This window comes from Bubalus kerabau, chromosome 18 (genome assembly GCF_029407905.1).
Source record: "Bubalus kerabau isolate K-KA32 ecotype Philippines breed swamp buffalo chromosome 18, PCC_UOA_SB_1v2, whole genome shotgun sequence".
Classification (NCBI taxonomy): domain Eukaryota; kingdom Metazoa; phylum Chordata; class Mammalia; order Artiodactyla; family Bovidae; genus Bubalus; species Bubalus kerabau.
In genome coordinates this window covers 3,486,013-3,507,152 of record NC_073641.1, presented here as the reverse complement: position 1 = coordinate 3,507,152, position 21,140 = coordinate 3,486,013, and the positions used below count along the sequence as shown (strand labels likewise).

Here is a 21,140-nt window from a genome sequence, read left to right as displayed (position 1 = left end):
ATTCTGAAAGTGAAGGGATTTAGACCCTGTTCACAAGCCTGTGCTATTGTGAATATATTCCTCTGTCTCTCTGTGTCTCATTTTTCTCTTGATTAAACTGATTATGAAGCATATTGCCTATGCTTCATAGCAAATTCTAGAAAGTCTGAGTGGACTAGGTGGCATAATGCGTACAGAACACTTCGTGCAATGACAGACACATCAGTCCCTCGGCATGCTGACGTGAATGACCAGAGACAGGCACTGCAGCAGGTGACGGGTACTGAGCCCCGAGTCCGCGCTGGAGGCTGCACAAAGTGCTCGTGGTGCTTCGGTGAACATCACTTAAGCATCGCAGCAGCATTACTGTCATCATCTCCAGCTTACAGAGGAGGAGACCGAGGCTTAAGGAAAGTGACTAAATTGAAAACTGACTGCAAATGGGACTGTAAATCTATTGAGGAAGAATGGCTTTTAAGCCAAGAACTACCTGGACGCATCATAAATGAGAAAACAGAGGATGTACAGAAGAAAAAAAGGAGTATTCTGGAAAAGTCACAGAGACTCAGAGAAGGGTATCGTGTGATGAAGATTTGATGAGGCTGTCTTTGCTGTCCAGACCAGAGAAAAAGGGCAACCCCAGCCTCCAAGGCTGAGAAGGTCAAGGGCAAGAGTGTGATCTTTGTGCTGACCACTTAGCCTTGCCTGTTCCACAGCCACAGCCTTTGCCTCCCTTCCTACAGCCAGGTGCCAGCAGAGGCATGCCACTGTCATGAGTGGGGTTGTGGGGAAGCATGTACGATCAGGAAGACACCCCCCACTTCTCAAGAACAGTGCAAGTCTCACAATGCAGGAAGAACACAGCTGACAGCCACACTCTTCTACACGGCCCTTCTGCATGGGTCATCTTATGGCCATAAATACGACCATCACCGTGTGAAAAAGAAAACATGTCTCAGGAGGACACATGAGATGACTCCAGGTTAATCAACAGCAGGCTCAGAACCCTAAATGCTAATGTGTTTTTCTGTTCACTATAGTGGTGAGTCTCTCAAACATTTCTTGCTGGTCTTCTGCACATCCCACAGGCGTCTCACAGAATCGAAGCCCACTCTGTGTGTGACAGCCTCCCACTTACTGAGTCCCATGCGTCCCTCACTGTCACGTTTATGTGGAATAACTCTTGTGATTCTCACACTCACTCACTGAGGGCTCGCAGATGAGGACATGTAGGCCCAGAGGAGTCCAGACTCTACCAGGTCTCACAGCTGCAGAGCCCTGAGGCGTGTCACTGGGGGTCCTTTCTCTCATTTACCAAGCAATCCTGCCATATTCCCCTCACTTCCTACATGCTCCTCGCTGCAGAGTTAATCTCAGCTCACGGGCTTCCCTGATGGCTCAGCAAGTAAAGAATCTGCTGTGATACAGGAGATGCAGGAGACACTGGTTTGGTCCCTGGGTGGGGAGTATCCCCTGGAAGAGGAAATGGCGACCCACTCCAATATTCTTGCCTGAAAAACCCCATGGACAGAGGAACCTGGCGGGCTACAGTTCATGGGGTCACAAAGAGTCGAACACAGCTGAGCGCAGCACAGAGACATGGTACCTTTAGGACAACCAAGTCGTGGTATCCATCGTGCAGAGTGGTCCCATCTTCCTTCATCAGCTTCACATAGGACATGGCAAAGTTCTTTTCTCCTTTGTCTTTAGCTAAAAATGGCATTTTTGAGGTTAGGAAAGAAAATGATACCTGGGCCACTCACCCACTACCAAAAGGAGTGATCCCACCCCACTCCTTTTAGGGCCGCAGAGATGCCATTTAGTACTCACATTCCAGGGATGACCGATGTCGAAACATGAATCGCAGGTGGATCCTCTGCATGTCTTCAATAGGGACGGCCACCTCAGCAGGCAGAAACCAGAGCTCAGGAGACGATTAGTTAAATGGCCCTCCCCACTGCATCCTGCCCTCCCCCCAAAAAAGGCAGCCTGACCATTTAGCTGAGAGTGCTGTGTGCTGATATATCACCCATTCATCAAGCCTGATGAACTGTAAATAAATTACATAAGAACTAGCAATGAAGAGAAAATAAAGTACCAAATGTAATCCATTTGGCAAATTGCATTCCCAGCCAATGAAAAGGGATCCGTAAATTATAGTGAGGAAAATGAATTTCCCCAAATTGATATAAAAGTCACATAACTTTAGCGCAGGATTTGATGCACTGCAAACTGCACGATGCACATTTCCTTACACACTCCAGGAGCTCAGGCAATTGCAGCAGGGCTTAGCAAATTAACAATGCTCATTAGGGGGCTTGCTGGAAGACTGTCATTTATGTAAATGAATAAAAATGTTTGAATCTGATCATATTTGAGACATCCTAGGGCTCATTCCCATCTTTGGCTAGACACATGTTCAGATGCTTATTCCTCCAAGGACACTGAGCCAAGAGCATCACCCCTCGGTCACCCAGTCTCACTGTCTAGTGAGTAGTCTTTGCTGTATCCTTGATGGAGGTGCTTTTGGCCTGGGTCTGGACTACCCCACCTCTCAAAGCTCCACAGCAATCTCTGTATGGTGCATTTCAGGCTTAGCAACCTATGGGAAACCCACTCAGGTTTTCGGTGGGCACTGCTCCAGAGATGAAATATGAGTATCCCCAAAAATCACTTGCTTATGCATCTCAGAGCAAAAGAACTGAGGGTCACCTGGGAATTCTTTCACTGCATGTTCAATCATCATTACCATTATGTGAGGCACTGGCCAGGCTGACATTAGATAGCGTGCTTGCATCCAAAGAGCCTGCAGCCCACACGGGGCAATACAGAATTATCACGACATGATGAGGGCTCACAAAGAGATGTAACTGGGGCGCAAGAGAGCACAGAGAGAAAGCAGCCTGGTCTAATAGGTCTCTGACCCCAGAGATGGGTAGGTCATTTGAAGAGAATGAGTGCAGGGAGACCCACTGGGAACACGGGAATGCCGGCAACAAGGCAAGAACCACTGAGTCTTGAACAGCTCCCTCCACAAGGGGAGCCGGACCGTGCTTCAGTTTGGGTTCAGAGAGCAGGGTGAGTAAAAACTGCTATTAATCACAAGACAGAGATATCGGAAGCTGTGATCAAGCTTCAGTGTTCACTAAATTAATTCCATACTCTACTTCTAACACAAACTGTTCCCTTCTGCTATAGCCTGACAATCTGGTAATGCAAATATTTGTGGCTAATGCCATTTCCATCTGAGGTACCCTCTCAAGAGGGGATCTTCCAGGCATTAAATAGCTTTTTATAGCTTCACATTTGCTCCCAAGCTCCATCACTCCTCACTGATGAATAGAAGGACACAGCTTGATGGCTGGTGCAGTCTATGAGACCATCTGACAATTCCAAGGCAACCAGGTCCTGACCAGTGAAGGGTGGGCAAGAGAACTAAGGCCCTCACGCACTGGGCCACTTTTTCCAGTGCCTGACACAGCACCAGACACAGAATGGGGTGTTGTTTCAGGCCTTAGGGAGGTTTCTTAGATTCATGTTTGCTATTATTATCATCGTTGTTATTATTATTATTATTACCTTGACTGTTTCCATCCACCGTGGCTGTTTAACTTGATAGTATACAACGGACCGGTACTCGTTCATAGGCTTGTCCCCAGCTCCCACACAAATTGCATTCTGACCCAAGAGAAATGAAAAGAGAGAAAACACTATAGAATTGTCATTTTCTATGCTTGGGCAGTTTTGGGCCAAGGCCAAGGCTGGCCGTAGGGCCTGAGATAACCTTCCTTCTTTAAGCCTTCTGCCAGATATCCTTCTACATTACGGATTTAGCCATGAATGTGCCTGGCCCTAGGAGTGACAGCTGCTTTACTGCAGAGATTCTATTACTTGCATTCTGGCAATCACTGGAGCACAGTAGGTGCTGACATGGCTGTCCCATTGTCCCTGGTAACCAGCCTTGGAGTGGCTGCACACTGCCAGTCTTCTTAATCCTACTCGTTTCCTATATCTGAATTGCACAAAGTTTACAATAGGCTCAGATCAGCCAGGCACCAGCTCATTCCAATGGATTTCTGATGCTCACACATCGAGGTCCCAGCAGAAGCTAGGCAAGGGGCGGGAGATCAACCTTCAGACAGACACATGGGCAGTGGGGGCTAAGGAAGCCCACAGTGAGGGGGCATCTTCCAGACACCAGCGCAGGCTAAGCACTGGGATATGGGCATGAGTCAGACAGGAAAGCTGACAGGAGGGCTCGCAGTGTGGTGCAGGAAATCACTAGGCAACAGGAAGTGGTGACAGATACATGCGTCCAGTTCCTTGGTATCCTTGGGGGCTTGGTTCCAGGGCCCCCTCTTTCCCATTGCTGATTTAAAAAATCTGTAGATACTCCAGTCTCTTATATAAAATGATGTAGTGCAGATGACCTTCCTTATCTGCAGATGCAGAACCCATAGGTTTAGGTATGGAGAGCTGACTGTGTAATACTATAGAGCACTGAGAAAGGTCGCTTCAGTTCTCCCTAAAGACTCAAAGAATATTTCTTGGAGGTAATGACAGTTGAAGATCTCAAAGAAAGATTCCACATTGGCTTTGAGCAGAAAGGCAGGAAGGATACTCTGAGAGAGTGAGAAAAGAGCAACCAATATAGGGTATTTATTGTTTGCCATAAAAATCACCCTCACAGTAACAAGGAATTATCTTGCAGTAGACTACATGCGTGGAGAAGGCAATGGCACCCCACTCCAGTACTCTTGCCTGGAAAATCCCGTGGATGGAGGAGCCTGGTGGGCTGCAGTCCATGGTGTCGCAAAGAGTCGGACATGACTGAGTGACTTCACTTTCACTTTTCACTTCTATGCATTGGAGATGGAAATGGCAACCCACTCCAGCGTTCTTGCCTGGAGAATCCCAGGGATGGGGAGCCTGCTTGGCTGCCGTCTATGGGGCCGCACAGAGTCGGACACGACTGAAGCGACATAGCAGCAGCAGCAGCAGCAGACTACGTGCATGTGCATGCTCAATCGCTTCAGTCATATCTGACTCTTTGTGACCCCATGGACTCTAGTCTGCCAGGCTCCTCTGTCCATGAGATTCTCCAGGCAATAATACTGGAGTGGGTTGCGACGCCCTCTCCCAGCGGATCTTTTCCACCTAGTGATCGAACCCACATTTCTTGCATCTCCTGCAGGGGCAGGCAGATTCTTTACCACTGAGCCACCTGGGAAGCCCTGCAAGAGAGTGTGAAAGTGAAAGTGAAAGTCACTCAGTGGCGTCTGACTCTTTACGACCCCATGGACTACGTAGTCCATGGAATTCTCCAGACCAGAATACTGGAGTGGCTAGTCTTTCCCTTCTCCAGGGAATCTTCCCAATCCAGGGATCCAATCCAGGTCTCCCGCATTTCAGGCAGATTCTTTACCAGCTGAGCCACAGAGTATGCCAGCCCCTAATTCTCTCTGTGTTCATTCCAGTTGTTTGGTCCCAAAACAAGATCTAAGGTAGGGTCACCCAGAAGAGTCTTGAGGTAGATTTTTAAAAAAGAACAAGAGATTTTAACCTCAAGTCTTCAGAGATCTAGGGACATGAGAACTGGTTTGGCAGCCCCAAGCCCCCAAATTGCAAAGTGTGTCTCTGGGCTTTTTATGGTGTAAGGATCCATGCTTCTCACCAGATTCCATCAGATTCTTTAGTGGATCCCCTACCAGGCTGAATGACCAAAGCTGGCCACATACCTTCACTTTGGGTCCCCTGGTGAAGCAAGCTAAGCTATGGGAAGTTACAATCCTGTCCCTCTTACTTGAGAGCCTGCTCCATACTTCTGCTGCTGCTGCTGCTGCTAAGTCACTGCAGTCATGTCCGACTCTGTGTGACCCCATAGATGGCAGCCCACCAGGCTCCCCCGTCCCTGGGATTCTCCAGGCAAGAACACTGGAGTGGGTTGCCATTTCCTTCTCCCATGCATGAAACTGAAAAGTGAAAGTGAAGTCGCTCAAGTCGTGCCCGACCCTCAGCGACCCCGTGGACTGCAGCCTACCAGGCTCCTCCATCCACGGGATTTTCCAGGCAGGAGTACTGGAGTGGGGTGCCATTGCCTTCTCTGTCCATACTTCTGAGCGATCGGGAAAGAATGAGTTTTGTTTCAATACAGACTGATGCTACCTACAGCCAGATTGAAACCATTTGAAAAGGATATAGCATCCTTTCAAAACTTATCCCTAAAAAACAAGGACAACCAGGGAACTGCAAGTGAGGGAAGACATACAACTCTCTCTTCAGGGGGATGGAGCCTTTCAGAACTTCTTAGGTACTGAACTAGAAGCGTGCTTCCAAAGTTCTCCTGACCGTGTAGAGTGCTGTGTGGCCAGCGCTGTGCTGTGCCTTTTGTACAGAGCGCCTCACGACCAGCTCTGACAGCTACCGTCATCATCCCCATTGCAAAACTGAGGAAACCGAGACTCTAAGAGGCTAAGACAGCACCCCCACAGGAGGAGCCCCAGGACCACATCTCCCGCCTCTAACCCCCTGTCCAGTGTTCCCTCTATAATGGCCTAGATGCCTTCTACCTCCCAAGATTTATATCTCATGACGTTTATGGGCTTAGCATTTCTGCAGCTCCAGTGAATCCCATGTAGCTTATAAAAACTGAAAACACACATATATCTCTGGTGAAAGGAAAAATGCTGTACAGCAGGCAACTGAATCCCACAAAACTATCTTGATGATGAAAATTTTTGATTGCCTAAGGCTGAGGACAACATTATTCTGAGAAAGTCCTATGACAGTGCCCTCCCCATAGACACTTCAGAGAGAAACCTGAATGTCACCAAATCTGTAGAGAGAGCATGGCAACCAAAAACAGGACCCAGTTTTAGGGAAAATATAGATCTGTATATGTCTTCAGGGAAAATATAGATCTGTGTATGTTTCCATAAAAAAAGCTGAGCACCAAAGAATTGATGCTTTTGAACCGTGGTGTTGGAGAAGACTCTTGAGAGTCCCTTGGACTACAAGAAGATCAAGTTACTCCTAAAGGAAATCAATCCTGAGTATTCATTGGAGGGACTGATGCTGAAGCTGAAACGCCAATACTCTGGCCACCTGATGTGAAGAACTGACTCATTTTAAAAGACCCCGATGCTGGGAGAAATTGAAGGCAGGAGAAAGGGATGAGAGAGGATGAGATGATTGGATGGCATCACTGACTGGCCATGAGTTTGAGTAAGCTCCGGGAGTTGGTGATGAACAGGGAAGACTGGCATGCTGCAGCTCATGGGGTCACAAAGAGTCAGACATGATTGAGCAACTGAACTGCACTGAATAGATGTCTCCAGTGAGCCTAGACAATAACTTTCTCTGTTGCCCACCCCCATGGCTCCCAATTAGCAACGAGAGCCATTAACTGGCTTCAGGTCAGTAGAAGGAAGCCTGGAAAAGTTAATGCCAACTTGGCCTTGGTGGACACACTGCAGTGGGAGGAAAAATCAGATTCTAAACACAAGCACTGTTTACCTCATAGGAGTCACTTGAGGAACAAAGGACATCAGGGGTCTGAACACACTTTGAGAGTCTGAAAGTACTCTAGGCTGACGAGGTCAGTCTTATCATGGGAAGATGCCAGTTAGTGTCCACAAGGTGGTAATCAAGCCTGAGATGGCTCTCAGTTCAGTTCAGTTCAGTTCATTCGTTCAGTCATGTCCGACTCTTTGCAACCCCATGAACCACAGCACCCCAGGCTTCCCTGTCCATCACCAACTCCCGGAGTCCACCCAAACCCATGTCCATTGAGTCAGTGATGCAATCCAACCATCTCATCCTCTGTCGTCCCCTTCTCCTCCTGCCCCCAATCCTTCCCAGCATCAGGGTCTTTTCCAATGAGTCAGCTCTTTGCATCAGGTGGCCAAAGTATTGGAGTTTCAGCTTCAACATCAGTCCTTCTAATGAACACCCAGGACTGATCTCCTTTAGGATGGACTGGTTGGATCTCCTTGCAGTCCAAGGGACTCTCAAGAGTCCCAACACCACAGTTCAAAAGCATCAATTCTTCGGTGCTCAGCTTTCTTTATAGTCCAACTCTCACATCCATACCTGACCACTGGAAAAACCATAGCCTTGACTAGATAGATCTTTGTTGACAAAGTAATATCTCTGGTTTTTAATATGCTGTCTAGGTTGGTCATAATTTTTCTTCCAAGGAGCAAGCGTCTTTTAATTTCATGGCTACAGTCACCATCTGCAGTGATTTTGGAGCCCAGAAAAATAAAGTCAGCCACTGTTTCCACTGTTTCCCCATCTATTTCCCATGAAGTGATGGGACCGGATGCCATGATCTTAGTTTTCTGAATATTGAGCTTTAAGCCAACTTTTTCACTCTCCTCTTTCATCAAGTGGCTCTTTAGTTCTTCTTCACTTTCTGCCATAAGGGCTCTACCTTTCTGCTGATAGAGAACTTCAATGAATACCTATTACATAGATTACCTCAGCTGGTATTCACTAGAGTAAGGTTCCACTGCTCGTCTCATTTTCAGGCAGACTCCTAGGTATACAGAGATTATGTAACTTGCTCAAGGTCCTCCCTCTGATTCAGGCTGAGCCGGGCTTTCAGCCTGACTGCCTGGCCCCTGAGGTTGTGTCTTAACCACTGCACAGCACTGACCCCTGTGCCCTACCTCCACCCCAGTAAACTGGCTGGTCTCAGAGGAGCAGAGGCTTCTCAGCCCAGCATCTAAGCATCTGTACTTAAGCCTGCTTCAGGTATCTACACTGGATTGTGCATTTGACCCCCTCAAGTCCTTTCCAGGGCCTCAAACTGCAGTTGGTCTGCTGCCTCTAAACGCTACCTCCTTCCTGTTATTGAGTATTTACTGCCTGCCAGGCTTCCCAGGATTGGAGCAGAAAATGACAACCCACTCCAACACTCTTGCCTGGAAAATCCCGTGGAGCCTGGTAGGCTACAGGCCATGGGGTCGCTAAGAGTCGGACACAACTGAGCGACTTCACTTTCACTTTTCACCTTCCACTTTCATGCACTGGAGAAGGGAATGGCAACCCACTCCAGTGTTCTTGCCTGGAGAATCCCAGGGACGGAGGAGCCAGTTGGGCTGCCATCTATGGGGTTGCACAGAGTTGGACACATCTGAAGCGACTTGGCAGCAGCAGCAGGCTTCCCAGGTGGCTCAGTGGTAAAGAACCTACCTGGAATGCTGGAGATGCAAGTTCCATCCCTGGATCAGGAAGAACCCCTGGAGAAGGAAATGGCAACCCACTCCATATTCTCGCCTGGAGAATCCCATGGACAGAGGAGCCTGGTGGGCTAGAGTCCATGGTGTTGCAAAGAGCTAGACATGACTGGTGACTAAACAACAACAAGCTTCCTTACAGATAGTGTTTTGTATAAACTGCAACCCCATGAGGAAGAGATTATTATTCCTCTTTTGGTGATAGTTTAGTTGCTAAGTTGTGTCTGACTCTAGTGACCTCACGGACTGCAGTCCGCCAGGCTCCTCTGGTGCATGGGATTCTCCAGGCAAGAATACTGGCTATTTCCTTGCCATTTCCTTCTCCAGGGGATCTTGCCAACCCAGGGATCGAACCTGGGTCTCCTGTGCTACAGGTGGTCTCCTGCATTGCAGGCAGATTCTTTACTGACTGAGCCACCAGGGAAGCCTTTTTTCCTCTTTCACAGATACATAAACTTGCCCAAGATCACAGAGCTAATTGGAGGGAACGCTGGGATTTGAATACTGGCAGGCTGATCCCAGAGCCCACCCTGTTAACTTCTCTGCCACGGGCCCTCCTAAGCATGGTCGTTGAGACCTCAAAGTGAGCCAAGGACACACCTAACATACTCTATCCACTGACCCTGCTCCTCCGAGGAGCAGGAAGAAAAATTGATGGCCCTAAAGGGGGCTGCTCCCACAGGAACCCACCAGCACCAAACAGGAATGTTTGAGTGTGCTGTCTGACACTTAATTAGGCAGTAATATTGTATTTTATTTTGGCAGGTAAAGAAAGAAAGGCCTCCCACAGGCTTCCTTAGCAATTTTCAATAGTCAGTCAACTGAACTCCCCCGTAACTTACCTCATAGATGAAACTATGAATTATCACTGCGCCTGCAGTCACCTCTCCATCTCAGTCTCCAGAATATCTGCTTATATATTCATCTTTGATAAGTGCATCTATTCAGCCTGGTTGGATATGACTCGAAAGGATAGCATAGGTGGAAGTATTGATAAGAATGCTTTAGAAACAAGATAAGGGGCCTGCTTTTCCATTACTGTTCTTTCTAATTTTTCCTCCAGCAACATTGAAGGCAAGTGGATCAGTGTTTTAAAAAATGAAGCTGAGGTTAGAGTTCTCCAACAGGTAGTTGGATAAAAATTACTTCAAAGCATGGTCTATACATTTGTGAAATGCAAATTCCCTTTCAGATAAAAAGCCTTGCTCTTCCTTTGTGTTTCTTTGAGCAAAGTGTTTCTTACTTATTTTATTTTTCAGAAAAGTTTCACAATCCAACAAAAAGAGGATGACTTAAATGCTTGGATTTTGCTTAACTATGTATTAATTAATGGAGCCAATCTTTCCCAACAAAAAGGCAATTGTGAGGATATCTTTAAATTTAAAAAATAATTATGAATCTTCCTAGAATTTGATAGAAGTGGTTATTAGCCTAATTTTTAAACTGATAAATAAATTGGGGATTTTTCTTTTTAATCTCTAGGCATTATTTGCTATTGTTTGCTGTTTAGTCACTCAGTCACGTCTGACTCTTTGTGACCCCGTGGACTGTAGCCCACCAGACTCCTCTGGGATTCTCCAGGCAAGCATACTGGAGTGGGTTGCCATTTTCTCCTCCAGGGGATCTTTCCAACCCAGGGATTGAACTTGCGCCTCCTGAATTGGCAGGAGAATTCTTTATAACTGAGCCACCAGGGAAACCCGTTTAATAAGAGGGCCTAGAGTCTTAAATCTAACCCCATCTCTGCCATATACTAGCTCTGTGACCTTGCAAAAGTTATTTCACTTGACAAAGGTTTAGTTTCCCCCTCTGTAAAAATGGGGGAAATAATAGTAATGCATCATGCTTATCACATGCCGTTGTTGTTGTTGTTGTTGTTGTTTACTGGCTAAGTTGTATGTGATTCATTGCAACCCCATGGACTTTAGACCACCAGGCTGCTCTGTCCATAGGATTTCCTAGGCAAGAATACAGGAGTGGGTTGCCATTTCTTTCTCCAGGGGATACTTATCACAGTCTCTGGCATATAGCAATGCCTCTATGAATGCCAGCTATTTGTAGGTGGAGGGTAGAAAAATCTGCCTGAGCTCTAGGCCCCCAAGCTGAAGCAGAACACCTATCTGTACTCACACCCCCATCTCCTGTGCGATCTGATCACCTACTGTGGCCTAAGAGGAATGTTTGCCCATGCTGAAACTTCTACTGAGAGCTGATTTTATTTTCAGCTAAGTACTCTAAAAGGAGAAATTGAAAAGCAAAACCGTCCCACACACTGGACATAGCTGCTGACAACCTTACAGGAAATATAAGTAAATAAATGTAAACACACATGACAAATATTGTACAGGACATATGCTGTATAAATATTTATAGCAATATGCTCTGCATTCCTGAATACACTCTGCCCGCCCTCTGGAGACCAATTTACGGGTAAGGCTTTCCACCAGAATGTCTGGCTGAGCATTGGGGAGTCAGATTAAGTGTCGGCAATGTCTGTTTTGAGGACATTCTGTGTCTTCACACCAGCCCAAGGCTCTGTACTGTTCCTTTCTCCTGCATGTATTTCGCCTGAATAAACTAGCTCAGGTTGCAATGAGAACAGCATTTTGACTGCAAAAAGCCAACATAAAAACTAAGGCTGAGCAAGAAAGGAATAAGAGGTCATGAAAGGAAAGGGACAGACACTGAAAAGCCAACTGCTTTGCTGTAAAGAAATAACAACACACCAGGGCTTATTATGGGCTACCAGGCCAGCCAAACTCTAAAGGTGTGTGTCACATTACTCAGCACCACCCCCGAAGGCACCTGGCACTCAGAGAGCAGGATCAAGAATGGAAAAAGCAAATTTTTATGAGCAGAGGCGCCCGAGGAGGGTCCTGTCACCCAGAGCAACAGCAGGGCCCCTTACAGGCAGTGTTTTGCCGTCCTCCGCACACACACACATGATCACTTCCACGTTCCTCTGTGTGGTCTTGTTGTACTTGTCAAAGTCGCCTTGTAAGATAGTGATGTAGATGTCGTTCCTGACGTCCCCTGAGGCAGAGGGAGAGAGACAAGAGTTGGAGTCTGTGCAGCGAGAGAGACATCAACCAGAGGGCGCGGGGAGTGGGGGATTGGTGGAAGTGCCCCTCCTTGACGTCTGTTAATGATACTAAAATCGGAACTACTTGGAAAAGCATTTTTACTTCATCAGGGAGCCCAGAGCAGAAGGTGACAAGAGGGTGGAGGAACAGTAGAAAATGAGTTGTGAAAGGGGAGGTGGTCACAATTGGGCATGTTTTTCTCTCCATTAAAAATCACTTAATTTTCATCCTCTAGTGACACCTTCTGGGAAGGCAAAGTAAAGCTTCAGTTGGATTGATCTTGGTGCGCAAATAACAACCACTGACAGTTCTCTCCATGGGTCTTTTACTGTGCAGAGGAGACACAGTGACTTTCCACATGTGTCCAAGTAACACGGACAGGGCCAGGGGCCAGGCAGGGAGGGTCTTCAGGAGCTGAGGGGGTGGTGATAGCTGAAAGCCCTGCAGGGAATGCACAGGAACTGGCATCTTAGTAAAGGCAGGCGTTAGTAAACTATGACTCCAGTGGACCACAGTTCAGCTGTGGAAAGAAGGGCTCAGTCAGTGAGAGTGCTCATGGATACCAGTACCAGACTCAAGTTTAAGGCAAACAGGCAAGTTTCAAAAGAGTATTATTATAGAATCTCATTTACTTTTTTTTTGTTACATACACATTTGGAAACTACATATAGTTGTGGTTACTTTTGGAGACAAAGATTTAAGAGAGCTTTTACTGTTTCGCTGTATTCCTTTTTCATGTTATTGGACACTTTACAACAAGTATGGACTATTTCTGTAAGAAAAAATAGCTTAACAGTTTAAGAGAATGACCATATTTACCCCTAGAAAGAGTGAAATTATTCCACATGTAGTAAAGTGGATGTCCATGGTAAATTATTAAGTGATAAGTCAGTCACAGAACACTGTGCAGAGTATATCAAGTAATGGGACAGAAAGTGTATAGAGTGTGATTCCATTTGTGAGGGGAAGTGCATGTGTATATACTCATGTGTTTATGTTTATTATATAAATGCATTTTGGATATATAGTTGTTTTTAGCAGTTACCTTCAGGGAAAGAAATAGAGAAAAGCAGTAGAAAAGAAAGGAGCTGGCTGTTGAAAAAGAAAATGGATCAGAGCAGCTAGGCCACCCTCAACCCCTCCCGGGGGAAGGAGAACCTGGCATGATGATCTCCGGGAATCCCAGCTTCCTGGCTACCACGGTGGTCCTGTCCACGAGGTGTGGGTAGTCCTTGCGGATCTGAATAATGTCACCCACGAGCATCTTCATGGTCACCCAGAGGCCTGGAAGGGAGCACTCAAGATGAAGAGCCAACTTCAAGGTGCTCTCTCAGCCTCTCTCTCCCATGGTCTCTCCCCTTGTTCTGTCTCCAGAGGAGATCGTGGAAGCAGAGACAAGTAGCTACAGATGCAGTGACCCAGCCCTGGGGGAGGCCGGGAGTTGGGATGCAAAGAGCTCTGGAGTGAGACACCTCTGATTTGAATCCCACCGGTTACTTCCAGCAGGGTCAGCTTCTGTCACTTCATCACACCCCTCTAAACCCACCCTGTGTAAAGTGGACTTGATCCCATCTATCTTATAGGACTGTGGGAAGGAGGGAAGCAAACAAGGAAACATCTCACAGGGCCTGACACACAGGAGTCAGGACATACCGACTCCTCTCTCCCTTCAGCACAAGGACATGTCTCCCTTCTATTTCTCAGACAGAGATTTCCATCTCTGTAGATCATGAGACCCCACTCTTCATAATGGCCTGTCTGGAAGGAAGGTTATGTCTCCCAGAGTCTAGGGGTTTGAGCTGGTTGCTGTAGAACCAACGGAGCCCAAGCTGAAGTCTGGTCCAGCCTGCTTGGCCAGCAGGCACTGTACCTTGCCCTCCGCTGTCCCCCTTGGAGGCTGTGACTTTGCCCAGCAGGCTGTGAAGGAAGTCATTCTCAGCTGTTACCCTAGACAGGAAAAGAGAGCACAAAATGCTTGCATGGTACCCTTATAGATTCCCTCATCTGTGGTTTCAGGGGCTCCAGAAAGTTGCCCAGCCCCTCTACACACCTTAGGTGAAAAGGGAGCCTGCCCATGTCAGCTCAGAATGTACCTGCCATCAAGAAGCACATCTCTCTCTTTCACAAAGCAATATGGCTCTGAAACTTGGAGAATACCTAGGCTACAAGTAGAGGCCATTTGTATTCCTAGGAAGATTCTTAAAAAGAAAGGATCCCCAAGCCCTCAAAGTGAGTATCTGCTCAGCAAGGTGACAAAGCTCTGGCTGTTCATGCTAAGTCCTAATCACATGCTAAATCCAAGTCACTGACCTTATTATCTGTTTTAAAAAAAAAATCCTCCTTAAACAAATGAGGACAATGTTCTCAAGCTTGGGGTCTTACTGTCTCAAGCTTTTTTAGATCAAGGAAAGGACGTCTACCTTCCTCACTGCCCTCCTTTAAAGTCATGGATGTGCGTGCCCATGAGAACTAGGTCCTGACTCCCTGTTATATGCTCCTGATATGCTGCTGCTTTGTAGCTTCATGGTCCCCGTCATATTTGTATTTGATGCACTGATCTGTTGTTACCTACCCATTTAATTCCCCACCTAAATATCAGCTTCATGAAAACAGCCATGTTGATCCTGTTTACCACCTCATGCTCCATGCCTAGCATAATGCCCAGCTCTCTGCCAGCTTTTAATCAAAGCTTGTTAAATAAATAACACCTGATGAACAAGCAGGTCAAAAGCTGGATGGTTTTGAATGCCTAGGCTCTGAGACCATCATTCTTACCCTTTCCTCTTGGAAGGTCCTAACTGGTTGTTATCAACTCAGGGAACCAGTTCATTCTGCTTCTGAGTGGCCCTCAATCAGGAAAAATGTGGTTTCAGAGAATAGAAAGTAATGGGAAATCACTCACGGGTGAAAAGGAATGAAGTGCTGCTTTTCCTCATCACTTTCTGCTTTTCCCTTGATGATGTCTGTTATATCCATAACTAGAAAAAGAAGAGAAATGACTTTATGGCTTAAGCCCTCCCGCTCCCAGGAAGGGATGACAATGGGATGAGATCGTAGGGCAGGAAGCTTAAAAAGGAAAGCTTAAAAAGGCAGGAAAGCCAGCATCGGCCACCTGGCAAACACCTTTGGGTAAGCCGGGCTGGGAGGAGGGCAGCCAGAGAAACGTTTGAGAGCCAGGGGCTTAGCAGAGGCCGAGGGGAAAGAGTCAGAGCCACGCCCACGGAACTAAGCAATTAGGTTTGCTTCTGACATATTCCTATTAGAGGTCTACTACACTGGAGAATCCCAGGGAAGGGGAGCCTGGTGGGCTGCCGTCTATGGGGTCGCACAGAGTCGGCCACGACTGAAGCGACTTAGCAGCAGCATACTGACAAAACCCAAGCACAGTGACTCCCTGTAGGGTCTGAAGAGCTAATCACCCTCTTTTATAAATGCGCTCATATTCACAGACACATATCTGGGGATCCTTGAACCCTACATTTCCAGAGGTATCCTCGATCTTCTGAAACTTCTCCTTAAATCAGCCACTGAAGCTCCATAAAACTAAGGTAAAGAACTCTTGTCCCAGAGCAGGGATTATAGAAATGGGGGCAGGGGGAGGAGCATTGAAACTTGCTAGCCAAATAGGGCCAAAATTCTAGCAACAAGAAATTCCTCAAACACTCCAGGCCCCCATCAGGGAGCCATTAAAACTGCCCAGGTAATGATCAACTAGTGACTGTATCTAGCTCAAAAGAGGAGTTTAGGGAGCTGCGAGAAAGAGGGGAGACTGTTATTTGAACCTGGTCAGCATCCATTCTTTCTGATAAACAGACACTCCCCTCACCTATTCTCAGTGAGCTATATTTGGGAGAACAATCTCCCTTTGGCTCCAGAGTTATAGCCTGGGCATCAGGCAACCAAATCCCCCTGCCCAGAATAAGTACTTTGGGGATGAGCAAATGGCATATATTTTAGCTCCTGGGGCTTCTCCTGAAATGAATGGAAAAGAAGTTCTCTCTTTCCCCTGGGCTGCTAAGCAGGTAGGATGCAAACTTGGAAGAGCTAGCCAACTAACTGGACAGTCATCTTCAGAATAAGTCAGCAAAAGGACACAGGAGCTGAGAGGTACAGAGATGAAAATGCATTTGAGTTCCTGGATCCAGCAATGCCTGAAGCAATCTATCCCTAAATCTTTCATTTACACCAGATTGCTGTCACTAGAAACCAGAAGAGAAAGCCAGTTATAGCTGGAGACAAAGACACACTTTGCAGTAAGGCCCTTGCCGCTTTAACAGGTACGTGGTGAGGTCAGGAGTGCCCTTCATACAGAAACAGAGCATTTACAGCAGGTCGTGGATCCACCAGGTCTAAGTCCCTCATTTTGCAGACAAGGAAACTAAGGCCCTGGGGAAAAATGCTTGTCCAAGATCACCCATCTAGCTAGCTGGCAATAATGCCAGTTTAAACACCAGTTAGCTCAGGATAAGCTCATTTCTCCCATTCTGCCACTTGGCAAGAAGTGCCACGGGACTTGTTGGAGAACCAGCTGATTTGTCATGACAGAAGATCTGGGTGTCCTCAGGAGAAACCTGAGACATTGGGTTTAGATATGGCATACAGGGATTATAAATTGTACACAACTAAAATGTTATATTTTAACCCAAAGAAGTAAAACTGGAATAAGAATTGCTATTTCCATGGGTGTTAAATTGTCTTTTAAGAAAAAAAATGTACTTTAGCTTAAATACAGTGAGTTAATTAAAAGAAAATATATTAGGTAAATAATACAGCAAGTGATAGTCAAATATAACAAGAGCCATAAAAGTGGGACAAGAATAATGAAGTCTTGGCAACTCCCAGGAGAGCGGAGGCTTGGGGAGAAACGCAGAGGTGATGTTTATCTCAAGCAGCCTTGCTCGGTTGTGCCAAGGGTCCAACCTGGAATTGAGTGGTGCAGTGGGTGACTCATTCTGTTTAACTGCACTTCCTGTCCTGGGTATTTTTTTTAAAAAGATGATTTGTTCCTCATAATTAGATCCCGCCTGTATTGTTCTTTCTTTTCCACCGTGCTTGGGAGCGAAGGTGCCAACGGCTCAGATGGCTCCGTGGTCCCAGTGCTCTGCTCCAGATGCAGGGATTTCATTATTCACCATCTTCGTCATAAATCTGGACTTAGTCATCAGTTACTTTGATTGAATCTCAAGAAATTTAAGTATTAGGGGCTGCCTGGCGTAGTTTTTGAGCAAGGGAGGGCAAGGAGGAGAGCGAAAGAACAAGTCTTGGAAGCGCAGTCACCTAGGACGTGCACTCCAGAACGGGAGGTGCTGTGTGCGCGCCCTTACCTGCCACCCCGAAGGGCCGCCTCAGCCCCTGCGTGCACTTCTTCGTGTTTGTGTCCTTTAGATCCATCTTCCCAACTCGGACTATTTGACAAATTAAGTAAATTTTATCCCTGTTGAGGTCTTTGTTTCCAAGATCCTGTAGGGCAGGAAGTGAATAGTTACATATTGTGTCTGATGAACAAAAAATAGAAAAGAAAACCTAGTAATAGAGAATTCAGGGAGGGGGCTATGTTTATCACTTAGTATATGTGACATAACTGCATTATACAATTAGTCCTGGAAAATGTGGAAAGCCAAGCTATCACATCCATTTCACACATAATTAAGGTGAGCTTTGGAAAAGAAACTGGGTGACAGGACTCTGGTGTTCAGTCCTGATTCTTCCACTTCAAACTGATGAGAAAAGAAGGATAGAGGTGCGATGTCAGCTATACAGACAGGAGTTCCTATATGCCAGTGGATGGATCCAAAAATAGCATTTGCTACAAATGACTTCATCCGTCTGGTCACTGCTCAGTGTCTCTGAGGGAGAAGGCACAGGAAGAAGGGAAACCCTAACAATTGTCATCTGCTTGTGTGCTCAGCTGCTCAGTCGAGTCTGACTCTTCTGCAGCCCCACAGACTGTAGCCCAATAGGCTGCTCTGTCCATAGGATTCTCCAGGCAAGAATACTGGAGTCCGTTGTCATGCCCTTCTCCAGAGGATCTTCCCAACCCAGGGATCAAACCCACATCTCCTGCACTGGAAGGCAAATTCTTTACCCCTAAGTCGCCCAGGAAGCCCAAACAACTACCATTTACTGAGCACCTAATACTGCCTGATAGCTCAGTTGGTAAAGAATCTGCCTGCAATGCAGGAGGCCCCAGTTCGATTCCTGGGTCGGGAAGACCCACTGGAGAAGGGATAGGCTACCCACTCAAGTATTCTTGGGCTTCCCTGATGGCTCAGTTGGTAAAGAATCTGCCTGTAATGCGGGAGACCTGGTCTGATCCGTGGGCTGGGAAGATCCCCTGGAGAAGGGAAAAGTTACCCACTCCAGTATTCTAGCCTAGAGAATTCCATGGACTATAGTCCATGGGATCACAAAGAGTTGGACACATGACTGAGGAACTTTCACTTTACTTCACTTAACGTATGTAAATCACCCAGGCATCAAACAACCACAAGATCCCAGAGCCTCTAACACAACAGAGTTGACTCCAGCTCAGGCTACAGGTCCAATGCAGATAGGCAGGGACTCCATGCACTCACTTACTCTGGGCCCCTGGCTGAAGGATGACCTATCTTTCACAATAGGTCTATCTACTATCCCCAGAGCAGGGGAAGGGAATGCGTCAAGACACTTACTGGCTCTTAAAACTTCCATCCAGAAGAGAGGCATATCACTTCCACTCCCGTTTCACTGGCCAAAGCAAGGGCCATGGCCATACCCAACTGCAAGGGGACAGAGAAGTATACTGAATTGTGTGTTCAGAAGGAGGAACGTAGAAGCTGTGAACACACTGATGTCTCAAACACTGTGAGAAGTGTCTCACACATCATTGTCTTCTTTGAGTCTTAACAACTCTCCAAAGTTCTATCATTAATACTATTTGTTGTTTAGATGCTCAGTCCTGTCCAACTGTTTGTGACCCCACTGTCTGTAGCCCATCAGGCTCCTCTGTTCATGGGATTCTCCAGGCAAAAATACTGAAGTGGGTTGCCATTTCCTCCTCCAGGGGATCTTCCCGGCCCAGGGATCAAACCCACATCTTCTATATTGGCAGACGGATTCTTTACCACTGAGCCATGAGGAAAGCCCAATACTATTATTGTAGCCCAATTCAACATATGAGGAAACCAAGACACAAGGAAGATAAAGGTCTTCCCCCAGGACATGACCTTAGTCCTTAGAGACACTGTCTGGTCACTCTGACCCCAAAGTCCATCAATCTAAACGCCACAATGTTTCTCCATTAACCTAGGTGTTTTATCATCGGTGCTGTATGGATGGAGAAGCCTTGAGGCTACTGTAACAATAAGACTGAAAACCAGAGGCAGGAGGCTAAGTCCAAAACCTGAGAGCACCAGAGAACCCCCCGACTCTAGCGAACATTAATTGATAAGAGCTCATCCAAAAGCTTTCATACCTACACTGAAACCAAGCTCCACCCAAGAGCCAACAAGTTCCAGAGCAAGACATACCACGTAAATTCTCCAGCAACACAGGAACATAGCCCTGAGCTTCAATATACAGGCTGCCCAAAGTCACACCAAACCCACAGACATCTCAAAACTCACTACCGGACACTTCATTGCACTCCAGAGAGAAGAAATCCAGCTCCACCCACCAGAACACTGACGCAAGCTTCCCTAACCAGGAAACCTTGACAAGTTACTCATCCAACCCCACCCACAGGGAGGAACCTCCACAATAAAGAGGAACCACAAACTGCCAGAATACAGAAAGGCCACCGCAAACACAGCAATATAAACAAGATGAAAAGGCAGAGAAATACTCAGCAGGTAAAGGAACATGATAAATGCCCACCAAATCAAATAAAAGAGGAGGAGATAGGGAGTCTACATGAAAAAGAAATCAGAATAATGAGAGTAAAAATGATCCAAAATCTAAACACCACAATGCATTTCTTTCACCATCCAAAGGTGCACAGGAGGGAAACCCACCTGGACCACCCCAGCATTCCAGTGCCCTGTTCAAATCTTAAAAGCTTCAGTGTTCCTGAGACCCTCTTCCAAATGAGATTCAGCTGGAGAAGGAATGTTGAGGCACGTTGTTGGCATCAGAGCAGAGATCCCTGGTTCTGACCTCACTAGAGAAGAGTTACTTCTCTTCCAAGTTAATTTTCATGCAGGCATATGTACTGGGAACTCTGCTGACATCAGGGCCAGAGCCTGGTAGAGCAGCCATCCCCAGCTTCTCACTATGGCTGGTGTGGGAGAAAGAGGGACAGACATAGAGTTTCTGGGAACAAGACATGGCCTCATCATGGTCCACAATTCCTGCTTGGGGGCTGTCACGGTTACATTTTATGTGTCAACACGGATAGGCTATGCTGCCTAGCTGCTTGGTCAAACACTAGACTGGATGTATCTATGATGCATTTTGTACATCTGATTAGTATCTAAAATCAGTTGACTTTAAGTAAAGGGCATTTCCTTCCATGATGTAAGTGGGGCTCATCTAATCAGTTGATGGTCTTAAGAGCAAAACCTGAGGTTTCCTAGAGAAGAAGGAAGTCTGCCTCAAGACACTGAAATGTATAAATCCTCCCTAAGTTTTCAGATTGCTGTCCAGCCCTACCAATTTCAGACCTGTGAGCCCCTCACAGTCACATGAGCCAAATTCTTAAAATAAATCTATGTATTTATGTATCTTCTTGGTTTCATTTCCATGGAAAACCCTTCAGTGATACAAGGTCTGGCCTCTCACAGGTGGAAGAATAGATTCTCCCAAGTCTCCCACTGGAAAGGAAACAGAGAACGTTGGGGAGAGGGGGCTTTCTAACCAT

The 21,140-nt window shown here is 46.6% G+C and overlaps 1 protein-coding gene across 3 annotated transcripts in view; it reads right to left on the bottom strand.

Moving 5' to 3' along the window:
• The window catches only part of DOCK2 (dedicator of cytokinesis 2), a 452,311-nt gene that overhangs the window by 373,944 nt on the left and 57,227 nt on the right, over window positions 1-21,140 (bottom strand). For all 3 annotated transcript variants that reach the window (XM_055555142.1, XM_055555143.1, XM_055555144.1), the window contains exons 10-17: window positions 17,629-17,764; window positions 15,207-15,282; window positions 14,175-14,251; window positions 13,463-13,588; window positions 12,130-12,254; window positions 3,559-3,657; window positions 1,810-1,882; window positions 1,586-1,689 (exon numbers count right to left, since the gene is read on the bottom strand). In XM_055555142.1, the coding sequence (XP_055411117.1) occupies window positions 1,586-1,689; window positions 1,810-1,882; window positions 3,559-3,657; window positions 12,130-12,254; window positions 13,463-13,588; window positions 14,175-14,251; window positions 15,207-15,282; window positions 17,629-17,764 (816 nt within the window). The remainder of the gene's footprint in view (window positions 1-1,585; window positions 1,690-1,809; window positions 1,883-3,558; window positions 3,658-12,129; window positions 12,255-13,462; window positions 13,589-14,174; window positions 14,252-15,206; window positions 15,283-17,628; window positions 17,765-21,140) is intronic.